The 15,573-nt window shown below is 34.8% G+C and overlaps 1 protein-coding gene across 2 annotated transcripts; it reads left to right on the top strand.

Moving 5' to 3' along the window:
- Positions 1 to 182: 182 nt before the first annotated feature.
- On the top strand, positions 183 to 15,498 carry LOC132195572 (oxidative stress-induced growth inhibitor 1-like). Of its 2 annotated transcripts, none has more exons than XM_059617665.1 (7): positions 183 to 414; positions 12,201 to 12,329; positions 12,761 to 12,921; positions 12,981 to 13,151; positions 13,525 to 13,872; positions 14,019 to 14,360; positions 14,528 to 15,498. In XM_059617665.1, exons 1-7 carry the CDS (start codon positions 198 to 200, stop codon positions 14,876 to 14,878), a joined length of 1,719 nt encoding a protein of 572 aa, XP_059473648.1. In that variant the 5' UTR covers positions 183 to 197; the 3' UTR covers positions 14,879 to 15,498. The 2 variants fall into 2 exon arrangements, with proteins under 2 accessions (XP_059473648.1, XP_059473649.1); XM_059617666.1 differs by lacking the exon at positions 183 to 414 and adding an exon at positions 11,167 to 11,289.
- The last annotated feature ends 75 nt before the right edge of the window (positions 15,499 to 15,573 follow it).

The raw sequence follows: 15,573 nt of genomic DNA, 5'->3' as shown, positions 1-15,573 counted from the left end.
AAAATGTTTTAAAATATTTTAATTATTAATTATACATAATCAAAAGAGAAAATTTGACTATACTTAAATGTTTTTTGATCAATCAAGCGACTTTTGTTCTGTTGGCACGAATTGGTGCAGAAATTCTTCCCGCTGACAGATGCGCCGCGTGAGGCTGGTCAAGGAACTACCAGTGAGTAGGGCTCGTCCTCGACGTCATGAGGGGTTGTGCTTCTGGTGGGAGTCTTTGTGTTCGATACCGGCGGCCCTTGAAGGAAAGAAAGACTCTCGTTTGCAAAACGCCGCGTGTTCGAGCACCAAGCACCATCGCCCCGGCGAGTTCTGCCTTCAGACGAGAGCCTGCTTGGTGCTTCGAGTCGCGACGACTGCAAGAGGCCTTTTTCAACAAGACTCGGGCTAATCCATTCGAGAGAGGTGAGTTTCCCCGTCAAAAGTATTTTGCAAAGAAAGAAATTTCCTATTGCAGATTTGTCGATTTTCGTAACGAGTTATTCGCGGGGTCATGCAAGTTATATAATGGAGGCAACTTTGGAATTTTTTTTAATATTTTGATTACATTTTTTTTTAAATTCGTATCATATATGAGGCAAAATCGAGCTATTTCATTAGCAAAAATTTTGTCAAAAATATATTTAAATTTAATACACAATGCATGCAAATTTTATAAAATATTATAAAAAAAAAACTCGCAAAAGTTTAAAGTTGAATTATAATAATTTAGTTTTCGTCAAAGTTAATCCTGCAAATACATCAAAAAATCCAAAATGATCCGGAAGAATTTTAAAATGCTTTAAAATTTCAGACGAGATAAGTTGGAAATTTAAAATTGTTTTAAAAATTAAAAAAAAGATTTTTTTTCATACTTTTATTTTATGTTCCATTCCATTAGATTTTATCTTTACATTACAATCAATCTTGTTCTGGTGCCTGAAAAAGATAAAAATCGCTTTTTAAAGTATATTAAAACTCTGATGGACACGCACAGTGGCGAGAAAAGGTCAGGGTTTTCAACCCGTTTTCGTTCCGAGTGCAAGTCTTGCTTTCGATCCATCACACTTGGCTCCTCATTATTTATTTGGTGGCGGCGCCGCTCGAAGTGCCATTTTCGCAAAAAGCAGACTACATTTCCATGGCGAACGACCGTCAAAACACCCCCGCCCACTCAAAAGGGTGACTTTATGCGTCACGTGGTGCCCATGTAAAGAGTCTCGAATCAATATCGGCGGCGAGGCGAATTAATTACAAACAATCATTTCAATGTCACCCTCAGAGACGCCCGATGACCTTATTTTTAACTAATCGCGCGGTTTATCAAACAACTTTAATGAAAGACGAGAGGGAATTGTGATTGTTTAATATGCAGCTTGATTATTCAGTTTTAGAAAGAAAGAAAATGACGTTTGTCTGCGTTAAAAAAAAAAACAGTGGAAACTTCTGTGACTTTGTTTCTCCTTTGATTCATCTTTGATAACCTTTTTATTTAAAAAGCTGACTTTAATTTTCTTATCATCTTGTTGAAGCTTGTGTTATCTTTCACCTTGTGGCTTTTTTTACGCACAATTTAGCTATTTATGAAAGTGAAAGAAAGATTTAACAAAATTAAAATTGCAAAAAAAAAATTGTAATTTTTTCCCAACTTGAACTTTGTGAAAATAAATTGAATTATTTAAATACAGCTAATAATATTATTCAAGCATGAATTTAATAAAACAATAAAATTTTGTATTATATTAATAATTATTAATAAAATTGCAATGATTTTCCTTCCTTTGTGAAATTTGTATTATAAGAAGAAATACTCAGCCTTGATTCAGTGGTAAAAGACCATATCAAAAAATATATTTTTTACTAAGCGGTTTGTGGAATTATTATATTAATTGCTGCGCGCAACCATAATCAACCAATATAGGCCTATTATTATCATACAAAATTGGCTGCGTCAAGGACAGAAAACGCGTTCTCCAAGGTGCATTTATTTTGCCGACGTGCACATCCAATTAAGCGACCGGTGCTGTGAGATAATAAAGAGACGCGGCTATTTTCACTCGCCCTCATGCATCGCAAACCAGGCTTTGGCTGCACCGACCGAGCTCCCATTGCGCGCAGCAGTGGACAAAGATAATTAGCTTACCCCGTCCTCACCATAATGTACAATTATCAACTCCACTGATTTTGTTTATTTTGAAATAAGGAAATCTCCAAGAAGTAGGGAGGGCTATAATTAATTTTTGAAAATCTTCAATTATTTGATTATTAAGACAAACTTGAAACATAGAAGAAGTAAAACAATTTCGATAATATGTTGATTTAAAATTATGCGAAATATTAATAAAATGATTCATTAAAGCTTAAAAATTGCATTTATTGTGACAAATTGAATGAAACATCTTTCATTAAATTAACGAGAGAACGGCCCAATTAATTTTGTTGTTAATTTTTCCCTTCAGTGGGTATTGGTTTGTAAATTTCAGTTCCAAGGATAAATAGTAAGAAAAACTGAATTTGAATTTATTTATATTTTAAATTTAACATTGCTTTTTATAGGAATTTACTAAAAAAAATCTCAAAATGGCTCAATTAAACATGATAAAAATTCAACCACCGAAATTACGTTCAAATCACCCCAATTAAGATAGTAAAATAAAATCAATAGGTCAGTCGACATCAAAAATTTATATTGATCTGTTGGCAAAACGTTGAGAAGTTTTATTTACAGTGTAGATGTAAAAAGCTCCTCGTTAAGATTGTAAAACTATGAAAATATGGAATTAATATCATCCCATGTAAAAAGATTGTTGATTATTTAATTAAAAACTTCACCATTGTTGGTAGAAATTTAGTTTTTTTTTATCAATTTATGATTGAAGGCTAAAAAATATGGCAGCTGCTGATTAATTTTTAATGTGTCTTTGTTGTCTGTTCTATTTCACGATGACATTATTGCGGCTCCAGTTGCAACTTCTCCTCTTTTGTCAAATTAAGTCTGTGTCGTCAGACATGCTAATTGCATCTTGCCGTGCGCGAAACGTGGCGCCAATTCGCGTGAACCGCGAGTGATTCACTCATTCTTTTCCTCCATTCACTGTAAACACGCGCACATGTCCTCCCTCTGACGTATACGTACTTTCTTTGGCGAAATGTTTTCTCTCTAATCGTCTTCTCGCGTTTTACTTTTTTCGGACTCGAGCCTTTGATGTATGCAGATCGCTCCCGTGACTCGTAAAAGTGTGTTTACCTATTGATCCGCGGACGGTAAAAATAGTACAGTGCGGCCGCGTAATAATCCCTTTAGTTATGTAACAGGGACAAACGAATTGCCTGGCCCGCAACGCATTTGTGGTGTCACGTTATTTGTTCAGCGGTCACTTCTCGATTCTAAAACCAACAAAAAGTTTCATACTCCAATTTAATAATGCACAATTGCAATTTATTTTTAAATTTGTAAAATTATTTTAAATTGATTTAATTATTCTTGTGATTTTTTAGTCTGCTTTTATTTGCATTCTTCTTAAATTTATTTTAAAAAATCGATATCTATAAAACATTATTAGAGGAAATTCGAAAGTATGTTGAATTATGACAAAATAATTGTGCATTTAATGAATTTAATTAAATTTTCATTATTAAAATAGGAGATTTATTGATTAATAATTTTTATTAAGTTTACGTGATAACTATTGATCCAAATGATTTGTAAAATTTTATAAATTCGCTAAGTTAATTTAACTATCTGAAAAAAATTTAACAAATTGAAAACGAATAATTTTATTTTAATTATTTAAAAAAACAAGTGAATATTAATAATATAAATATTTGCTTTTAAATATTAAAATTACGTTAAAATATTAAAACATAAATATTTAATTAAATTAATATTCTTAAATAAATTAACAATATAAATTTTGATTTGTATTTATTTTTTTATGTTCACAACTGAAGCTTTCAAATCTTAAATTTAAATACAAAATTAAATTTAATCAAAAAATTTACAATCATTAAACTTTTTACGCGAGACACAATAGCCAATTTCTTGGTAAGGCAAGATTAGATTAGATAATTGTTTTATTCATTTGGGCACTAATTTACAGTCATCAACAAGCAAAAAAATCTCTCCAAAACATGTTAATCTTGCCCATAGAACACGTCAAGTTATTTCATGCTAATTAAAGTTAATGATAATTAAATAAGTCTCTCTCTGCAAATTTTTTTTCTTATTGACACGAATAAATTGAAAAAAGTACTTAATTAAACTTCTATTCTTCACATTCTTCCGCTAGGATATGAAATGACTACGTTGTGATGCTTTTGGTATGTTGTGCGTCATCGTTTCAGGTTGGTCGGGATTCCCAGACAAACCTCTCCGCTGTCTTTTATCTCCTTCCTTTCTATCAGTTTCTTGATACACGATTTCTCTAAAAAAAAAAAATAAACAAACATCCTAGCCCGTTGTCAACAAACAAAAATGCACAAGCACAACAAATCTTTCTTTATCAATGCATTAATTACTGCAAGTTTTGTAATCTGCAATAAATTTTTTTAATAATGCGTCTGGACGAGATTTTTATCGCAATCCTGTCCGCGACGTCTGATGACGCGGCACATTAATTATTCCGGACAAGCCACTTGACTCACGTGCAATTGCATAAATCCAGTTTATCGGCTGCTGCAACGTTTTTGCCGGCGAAACGCGAGAGCAGCTTTGCCTCTCGTGGCGACCAATCGCCGGCCTGGTCCGCCTTATCTTATCATCGGAAGGATGATGGAAAATCACGTGATCTTTTTCAGCAAACGTCCTCTAAATGTCAACGACTGGCGCAACAAATAAATCACTTGAATGAGAGACGTTTATAATCGGCCGCGACATCAAGTCTGGTGCTGACTTCGGCGATTCCTCTCGAGCTGCACTGAATTCAAAAACTTTCATGCGAGACATATTTTGTTGATCAAACCGCGGTTATTTTTCTAATGTATCACAGATTAATATTTATTTTTTAGGAATAAAAAATGTTAGTGATGATAAAGTTATCAATAAAAGTAAATTAAAAAAAAACTGGTTGTAATTTTTAATCAAAAATATAGGCAAAATTCATATTAAAGTAAACTATGATTTAACTAGTTTGCTTTCTTATTACAGGAGTTTTTTTTATCACTCAGTAATACTGAAATTAATTTATATTGATCTAAAAAATTAGAGGTAATCATCAAAATGTAATTTCCGACAAGTTAAAGATGTGAATGAATAAAAAATAAATAAATTATTATTATAATTATTGTATAAACTGATATTATATTATTGTTCTTTCTCCGCCAAAATATAAAAGAATATTTTTAAAGGACAATTTTAAATAATCTGAAGATTCCTGTTTGATATAAAAATGAAATTGGTTGAAATTTGCATTTATTATTTTTATAATTTTGCATCTTCAGATTGTTTAAAATTGTTCTTAAAAAACTAACTTTTCTATTTTGGCGGAGAAAGAACGATTATTTATCATTTTATACAATAATTTTATCTCTATTTACAACAATCGTGTGAAGTTTGCTACCAAAGAATAGAAATTTTTAGGGACAAAATAAACCTACCTCTATAAACCCTTTTCTTCTTTTGAATTTCTTACAATTTCCCCAATTCAAATCAACTGATTGCGCTTTGCCTAGATCAGTGTCTTTCGCACACTTTTTCATCCGCATTTTTTATTATACTTGCTCACGTTTGTAAATTTTGCTACCAAAAAATTGCAATATTTAAAGGACTAAATAAACCTACCTGAAAGAAGTTTGAGAAGTTTCTCCAATCGATTGATAAAGTTATTGTTTCGCCATTTTTTTTTTCAATTTGTGCCAGACTAAATTAAAATCGAGGTCAAACTTGCCTTGAAAAACGTTAAATTAATTCTAATCCGCGGATATTTCTAACAGAAAACCTCACCTTTCGAAGTGTCGCAGGGAATTTAAATAAAAGAAACGGACCTACCCAGCCTCCATAGCCGGCCGGTCCATTAATTACTGTCCTGACACGTTTAGAACCATTAGTGGGACACGCAGCACCTTTCGCGAAATCTCGCGGGCTTGCGACTTTTTATTATTGCTTTACACTTGTTGCCAGGCGAGCCGCCAACTCTCTATACTCATTCTATGTATCATTTGACATTGAGATCTACAGAGATTTTCATGAAACTCGCCTCCTCTAAATCACGTACTTGTCATTCGGAAAAGGAATCACGTGAACAATGGGTGATGCAGCGTGACACGGCGCGATTCGAAGTTCATCTGCTTGGCTTGCGCGAATTCCTAATCGCAGGCCGAAACGTCCAATCCCGTGAGAACCGTCAGAATGCAGCGTGTGACTTTTGCTGATAAAAGCGACGCCACAACACGTGGTCTTATCACTGAACATTGATGGATCTTATCTCTTTTTAATTTGGCGCACTTCACCATTGTAGACAATGAAAGCTCACTTGTATTTCGAGTGTCAATATGAAAAATATTGCTCAATCGGTCCAATCTTGTAAATCTTGATAGTAAATTTAATGCGAATTTAAACTTCTCTTGGAAAATTTAATTGCATTTTAATTATTTAATTTCTTGGGATGAAAGTTAAAACCTTCTTTTAGAATTAAAAGTTTTAGTTTTTCCTTTAAATAATGCTTTTTTTATGAAAAGTAATTTTCATGAAAGTACAGTAAGCAATTATGTAATAGTTTAAAAAGTATTTTTTCCTGGCGCAAATTGAAAATAAAAAGTTGTTTGTGAAGGAAATTATGAAATAAAGCATAAGAAATCGGTAAAAAAAAACCAAAAATTTTCAATGCTATACTGAAATATTTAAAAGTCCTCAAAAATAACGAGGTTCTTGTAAAAATAGTGCAAGCTTTTTATTAGAAACACAAATTCTATGACTTGAATGAATATTATAATTTAGATAATGCTTGTTTAAAAAAACGATTATTACTGTGTTTTGTGTGGATATTGTGCTTAAAAAAATCTTGAATCTTTATTCGATTCACGGGGCTTCAAATGCTTACCTATTTACAGAAGGAATAAATCATTGTAAAAGGCAGTAAACTTTTCGCAAACGCAAGCAAATGTTTCACATCTTTTCTATGGTCTCTTCCAATCGATAAAAAAAAAATGAAATGAACTGTCAGTTTCAAATTTATAAATAAATTTTTAATTCAATTTTATCAGGACCGTGCAGACAGTTATAAATCAGTTTGATTTATTAATAATAATAAAAAAAGTTTAAAAATTTATTTGATCAAAACTCAATTTAAACAATTTTTTGTATTTGCACAAAAATTTGCATGTATTTTACTTCTTTTAATGAGTTCTTGTTTTGTAGCGTTAAAAATTATTCATCCTGCTCTTTGCAAAAGACACCTGTAATAATAATTTCTATCTGCCAGCTTTTGCGACGGCGACTTTTATAATTTTTTACTCCAGACGAGAGAACATGACAGTTCTGCGCGAGTTGAATTATTGTGAAATGATCTTTGCGCTGCTGAGGTGTGCATTAAAGCAATGAATTTTACCAACGCGATGTCGAATAAGCGGCAGACAGACACGTAGATTAATCGCTCCACATCTCTTGGCTCGATCTTTTTGACGAATGCTGCTGCCAGTTCGTGACATTTGCGTGAATAAATTATCCGTGTGCTGATCAAAGAAAGGCGTAATGCACTCGTGGAACTAATCTATTTTAAACGCACAATCGACATTATCGGGTGAAAAATAAAAATTTCTTTTATTTTTCATTATTATTCTATCAAAAACGTAAATTCTGTTTGAAATAAGAATGAATTTGGTTAAAAATTTGCATTTATTAGAAAAAGTTTTTAAAAGAGTTGAGAGTTTAAAAGTGTTTTTAAAAAAATAATAAATGAATGCAAATCGATATTTGAATTTTTTTCAATTTTTGCAAACAACTCGCAAATAAATAATCCTAGAATATGAATTAAAATAATTTTTTGTTAATTAGTTACTTGGAGCGTTTTTGTAATTTTTTGTGTAGATTTGTGTGGTTTTGCTTCTTAAGTTTCTATTTTTGTCCCTCTTTTTAATAGAGATTTTTGATGAAAAGTTGAAATTTAGACTTTTAAATTCGTTTTCCGCTTAATTAGTTTCTGAATCCACCTAATGAATTGTTTATTTAATTGAAATAAATTAATACAGAATGGGTTATTGACTTATCAAGCCCCTTCCCTTTGCTTTATTTCCAATGCAAATCTAATTGAGAGTCTAATTAAGCAATTTTCTGCAAGCGTTTGAGCTTCTCCTTGCCAATAATTGCAGTGCCATCTCGTCTCGCTCGTCTTCAGCGAATGTTAATTCTGTTTCGCGAATTTCGCTCGTTAAAACAACTTCGTTTCCCCATTTTCACAATTAGGCTGCGACCATAAATTTATTTCGAGAGCGGCGTGTGTTTTACCTTGGCTCGAAGCTCCACTCGTCTCGGGGACCTTATCAAATTTGGTTGTGTTGTACTTATGTTTATTCTAGAACTTCCTGCTGCTGCCACCGTGAAAATCTATAAAGGTTCCGTGGCGGTGCGTGCGGGGTCACACGTGGGTCCCTTTTTCGTCCTTTAAGTCTTCGGCGCTCGAGTGAACGAGATTTTGAGCGGCGACTTTTTTTGTCGCCCACTCACTGGCTGAGCTTGTCAACGATAGACCAGTCCCAGACACACAAAGTTACGTAACTTTATTTATTTTTATAAGATGTTGCGAAATAAAATGGAAAGCAAAATAAATATTAAAAATAATCATTGTAATTAAAAAATTATTGCAATTTTGCAACTAAAAACTTGAAATTTAGTAGAATTTTTTACTTTTATTCCATAAATTATTAAATAAAGTACCAAAAGTACTTTGATATTTGCATTTCTAAATTTTACATTGACCTTTTTTCGACTCGCTCCAATTAGTTGTCAAAGGTCAATCTTGAATCCCGCCTTTATTCGCTGCGCACTAATCCATTTCCCTGGAGGGTCGTCTGCAGCAACAATCATTTGTGGGGCACATAAAGGGTTGAGGGTGGAGCGAGTGGTGCTCGCAATCGATATCTTTATTCACATGGCGAGGCGCAGCCCAGAGAAGATTAATTGAAGCGAGACAAAGGTTTTCCTCCTCCTCTTGCGCTCTGCTAAATGCTAAAAATAAAAAAGAGCAGCGACGGTGCACCCGCGGCGGTGACGCGAGATGACTTAAGAATGCACAAGAGTCGGGTTGATTTACATTCGACGGAGCAGTTGAAAAGAAAAGCTCCAAGGTGACTTTCAAGATACTTCAAGAAATACTGCTGGGATTAAATTTTTCAATTATTTTGAATTTGTTATTTCCTTTATAAAATGTACTCCAATTCTTATGGCAAAAAAATGCCTTTTGAACATTAAAATTAATTGAATTACTCATCTTGATGATTTCTTATCAGTGCTTTGGACGTGTTTTGGAATTTTGAATTTTCCAATGACGTATGTATTGCAAAAAAATGCGTTCTTCTCACCTCATCAAGTCCTTTAACCCCTTCCTTTGGTTTTGTGGTCAGTTTAAGAACAATACAGTCTGAAACTGAAACAGGAAATAATATTGAGTAGCTTTTCCTCTTTACATAATTATATTACTTTAGCTCAATTTTATTTCACCTTTTTTCGGTACATAAATTTTTTTATTTAAAAAATACATTAAATATTTTATAATAGATCAAAGTTTGTGTGTTTGTGTGGCTTTTTGCTACAGTGGCAAAGGCTAAGTGCTGAGAAATGATAAGAAAGACGGTGAAAGCTTATTTTGCAATGCAAATTTCTTGATAATGATGGTAATAAAGAGCATTCTAGAAGTGGAAGTACCCAAAGTATCATAAATCAAATTCACAATGAAGTGAATTTTATAAGAATGATGAGAAATTTCATTGAAACTCACCAATCAAAATTCAAAATTTTCATTAATATTTAATTGTACGATCATTTTTTCGTCACCAAACCAGAGTTTTTTTTCTTCTTTTAATTGAGAATGTGAATCATTCAAAAACCACACCACGTGTTAATCATTCGGATCCGTACAATTAGTTTGCGCTTTGAATTAGCTCGAAAAAGTAGCACCCTTAATTAGCGTACTCCGCGTGTGCAATTCGGTCTATGTTGATCAGCCGAGGTCTGCGTGGACCAATCTGGTCGCGGCGCAAACGAGCCCCCTGTCTTTGTCTCGGTGCCAAATCTTGCGAGCAGTGATGTCACTTTGCGCAAAACAGAGAAACACTCTCGCCGCCGCTGGACCAACTTTTATTTTGCGCCTTCGACCAAAGCTAAGCACGCTTGACTTATATTCCACGGTCAATTAGGTTGGCCATTCGCTGCCTCTGCCATTGACCCTTGAGTCAGACTTTTTATCGCAGCCATCATAATGACTTTATTTATGACCTCCATTATTTTCTTCCACTTTTTCCTTGTCGTCCTTTCCGGCTTTAAACCATAACAGGAGAAGGATTATAGCAACAAAAGCATGTTAAAATAAGGTTTACACTTAATTTGTTTTTATAATCGTACAATTTTTCAATTTTATTGGTATATCGTAAGGACAAATAATTTAATTAAGCGGAATCTGTTTTTTTTTAATTTTTATATTAAAATATATTTTAAACCTTCAGATTCATGATTTAATTTACTTCAATTTAATTTCTGGATTAAAATGTTTTGTAACTAATAAAATGGTATACATTCGATATAAGAAATTTACTCAAGTCGCACGCGTGTGCTCCTGTAAATTATATTATAGGCAGAGCTTCATGCAATCCGAGTGCAGCAAAATTGCTCGCTCGTTTATTCCATAAAAGTCTCGCACACTTAAAAAGGAGATGCAATGCCTCATAATTATTACACTGGAAAAGCCTTGTTTCCATCTTAACGGCGTCTGATCTATTTTTTTTTCACAATCAGTTTGTCTCCTTGGTTGAAATTCAGACCGGAAAAGTGACGCAATTCAAAATCCCAAACTTCAACTGCCGAGCGGAACAGCGGTCGCGGGAGACGCACCAAGGAAACGACTTTTGCTTTTTTTTGTCTGATTCAAAACAAATAAATAATACCAGAGCCTGCATCCAAGGCCTTTCCACTTTCTCTGTTCTGAACGCCGCCGAGAAGCAAAGCAGCGCATGACCCTCGTTGCATAGATGGATGGGCACGAGCCAGCCGAACGATGGCTCGTTCACTGTTCAAGCAGGGAAGCCATCAAGCAACGACCTAAAGCAATTGTTCTCTCTTCGGTGTAATTTCTGCATGTAAAGTTCAAAGAATCTGTAAGTTGTTTTAACCAAGTAAAATAATAATAATTCAGTTCTAAAACATTATTTTTCTCACTACTCAAAAAAACTAGTTTCAAATTGAGATTATTTATTGACAATTGTGTTGACTTAAAAAGGAGTCCTGAACTTAATGAAGGACATAAATTTGCAATACTTCGTCACAACAAAGTGTTCCTACAGAAATGTGATAAAAAATTAATTATTTTTTAAATTAAAAAAAAAAATGGATATTTATAAACTATATATTATAATATTTTTTTAAATTAAAATGCTTTCCTAATAACAGACTAATGATTAGCCCAATTGAAATTAGTTTCCTTTACAGAGTGAATTATTTTAATGATGATTGAAAAATAGTTTTAATCTAGTACACTTTACCATTCATTAGCCGTTACTTCACCTCAAGAAGTCATACTCAGCGCTTTACAACAATCATTATTGATCATTATTTCATTATTTACAAACTTGAGATATTGCTTTGTAAATAAAATATGTGACTATTTACAACGTTTACAAATAGAGAAATATAAAGTACCAGAATACAGTTATTTAAATCTTAATTCTCTCGATTTTTGAACTCATTCAAATTATGATAAAATTCCACCTCTGATTGAATCGCAATTTTATTAATAAGCTCTTCGTGTCAAGATAACCTAGTCTTCTTTTTCGACCTATTCCGCGAACCAATCTTGGGGATCAAAGTCGTTTATATAGTTCGTGCCCCAAGAGGGCAGGCGCATTTTTTGTCTGATAACGACGAAAGATAAATTGTAGGGAAAGATAAAATTGACAATGAAGAGCGAGTTGGCGTTTCGCGCGCATCACGTCATCCACGCTTATATAAGCGGCGGCGCGAGCGAGCCTCTTTATCAGTCTTTTGACCGCGATTGATTGGCGTGTTTCAGACTTTTCTTCTTCTCCACTCCGCGGGCCGAGAGTAATTATGAGAGCTCCAAAGGGCACGTTCGCCACTGCAGCGGCGCAGCACGCGGGACTACCACAAGGCACGGTGCACAAACAAGTCGTCATCGTCGGTAAGACTCTTTGCACGTTATTATATTATATGCGGTGTGATCCTCTCAACGCCGATCCTCTCAACCCCAGTCACAACAAACCTGAAAGACAAAAACAACAATGATAAATGGTATAGATTGTGTTCAGAGTTTTAAATAGACAGTCCTTTAAAGACGGGCCAAGATTTATTTAATAATAGAGAGAAAAGCTTGTTTGGATAGGTCAGAGCGACCCCTGAAAATAGTAATTTAAAATTATTTCCAACGACTTCAATAAAAAAAAAATTAAATATTATATTTATTCATTGTAAATTTTTTCAATTTTCTGATGTTCTCTTTATTGTATCTTTATTTACAAACCAATTCTGAAACAAATGGTTAATTCCACTTTTTATTAGTCATGAAAAAGACTTTTTCTTTTTTATAATATTGGTTTTAATCGTTTGAAACAGGTAATGGACCAAGCGGAATCGCTTTATCTCACATGCTCAACGGCAACTGGCCGTACTACAACGGTCAGCCACATCCGACTGATGAAGATTTGACCGCCAGACTGGCAATGGAACCTCAGGGTCTTTCAATCGTAGAACAAGACTTGCAATTTCTATCTCAGGTAGATTTGTACATTTTTTGGCTATTAATTTTATTAATTATTGATGAAAATCATTGCAGGGATTAGAAGGGCGTTCGAATAACGCTGTTTCGCTGCTCTTCGACTGCCTGAACCTGCCGTGCGCAGACCTTGGCGTGGACAGTGAACCCTTGCTAGGGTGGCAGTACCACCCAGACAAGTACGTGGATCACGTAGTGCTGGGCAAGGGACCACCTGGTGGCTCGTGGCAGGTAATTTATCTTGTTCTCTCTGCCCACTCCCTATGAAAGGCAAACGGAAAAAATAACCTGCTTTTCTGTTTGAACCACTTTAGAGTCTATACAGCTTCAAATTAATTCGATCAGTTGCTTTAAGAAGCCCTGATTTCATTGCATGTTTAATTTGATAAATTATTTTTATTTCATTTTTTTAATAACAATTTATTACTTTTTTAGTATTAATTATAAACTCCAGTTTTAGTCAAAATTATCAGCTAGAATAAATCAATTAATTAAAGAAAACTGTTAGACATTAATACAAAAGAATTTTTAAAATAATTTTTACTAGACAAATTATTAAAAAAAAATCTTACGTTTTAATTATTAAAATATTCCAAATTTTCAGACTATGGACGGCAGTGTCTTGACAATCAGTCTTTCCCGCTGGATGGAGCTGCCCGGCCTGGACTTTCGGTGCTTTGGGGGTGGCGGGCCGCCCATTTGCAGAGACTCGCGCGCCTCAGTGGCCTCTTTGGCCAAGTACTACAGCGACTACGTCAAATTGCGACACCTCCAGTCCAACTTTCGGTGTGGCACCATCGTCACCAGGGTGACGCCATTGCCTGACAACCAGTGGCTCATCTCAGGGGTGGAGCAGGCAGGGGACGAGGGCGCCCCCGACCTGCCCTTTAACTACGTCACATCGCATCTCGTCCTGGCAACTGGGAATTGCGATCGTCCCAACAAACTCAAGGCAGGTTCTTATTAATATCGTTAATATTTACATAAAATTTGATATGTAAATTAAATTGACTTTTTATTGATTATTTAATTAATAATTTATAAATTTAAAATTGGTAATATCGCCACATAAATTAATGTTCCAATTTGATTTTTCAGGTTCCTGGGGACTCTGAGCCCTTTGTTGTATACTCCTTGCTGGACATCGAGCGAATGGTGAAGCAGGGAAAGCTCGGCGAGCACTCCGATCCCGTCCTGGTCGTGGGCGCAGGGTTAAGCGCAGCCGACGCCATCATCTCTTGCCGCTTCCACGGTTTGCCCGTGTTGCACGCCTTCAGAAGGTCTTCAGGCGACCCTGGTTTTGTGTTCAAGCAGCTACCTGAGAACATGTACCCTGAGTACCACAAAGTGCACCAGATGATGACCGACGGTGGAAAGAGCTACAAGAACTACAGGTCGCTGCCCGAGCACAAGATCATTGAAATCAGGCCAGACAACAAGGTATAATTTTTAACTGAAATTTACAAGTTATGCAACCTGTACAACACCAAAGATTTATTTGCAATTTCAAATTAAAAGATCTGCATAAATTTAAATAATTCTTATTCAATCTAAATTTGAAAAAAATTTAAATATTGATTTTTTTTAATTTCAATCTGACTTTGCAGGTGAGATTAATGGGTCCAGGAGACAATGGCAGCTCAGCATGCTATGTTATCAAAGTTTCGGCAGTTGTGGCCTTGCTCGGCGCACAACCTGACCTGGACTTCATGCCGATGGCAGGTGCCGGTCTGGGCGTACTGAAGGACCTCCCAGTGGCCAGTCGGTCGAACCCTGTCCACATCGATCCATTCAGCTACGAGTGTTCCTCGGCGCCTGGTCTGTACGCCATTGGATCCCTGGCCGGGGACAATTTGGTTCGCTTCGTGCACGGAGGTGCACTCGCATTTACCAGTCACATTCACAAGCAGATGACGTCTGAAGCCAATGACACCGCTGAGGAGACTGTGGACGTCTGACCCGAGCTCACTGCCTCAAGTGCCGTCGATAAAGAAATTAACTGAGGATGATGATTTTTTTTTATTCTTCACAAAGTAATCCTCTTTTCTTACAATGTGATTGTTCAAATTAATGAATTTGATCGATTGATTGACATGTGCGTGTGGCTTTTTATATTAAAATGGTCTAGTTCGTACACGCACAAGCATTGTTTGTACAAGGATTTCTACTTTTTTAGTAGGAGAGAGTTGATAATGTTATATATTATATAATTTAATGATGAAATATTTAACTGCACTCACTCGAAAAGGTTGTTAAATAGCGAGTAGCTCATTTTTCAAGAACTGTGAGAAAACTATTAAAAGCACCGAATATGTGTTAAAGACTGTGAAGTTGGAATTCCAGGTCGAATGCAAACGATTTGGACGCGATGTTTGAAAACTGGCTGATTCTGATTACTTTTTAGATGTTTACTCTCAGTGAGTACCTGTAAAACTAAGTATTGATCGTGGCGATGTTATCTACCGAAGAGTTAATTCTATTTTTATCTGGGCCGGACCCTGAGACTTCTTAAAAACTAATTATGTTCATTCCAATTATTATAATGTTGCAAATAAAAAGAAAATAATTAGGACAAACATAAAAATGTGTCTTCTTGTACATTTTATATTATTGTATTATTAACCTAAATAAAGTAATGCCCAAGACTAAAATA

The sequence above is a fragment of the Neocloeon triangulifer genome, unplaced genomic scaffold (genome assembly GCF_031216515.1).
Source record: "Neocloeon triangulifer isolate White Clay Creek 2 clone unplaced genomic scaffold, ASM3121651v1 ptg000009l, whole genome shotgun sequence".
Lineage (NCBI taxonomy): Eukaryota > Metazoa > Arthropoda > Insecta > Ephemeroptera > Baetidae > Neocloeon > Neocloeon triangulifer.
This window is presented reverse-complemented; position numbering and strand designations above follow the sequence as displayed.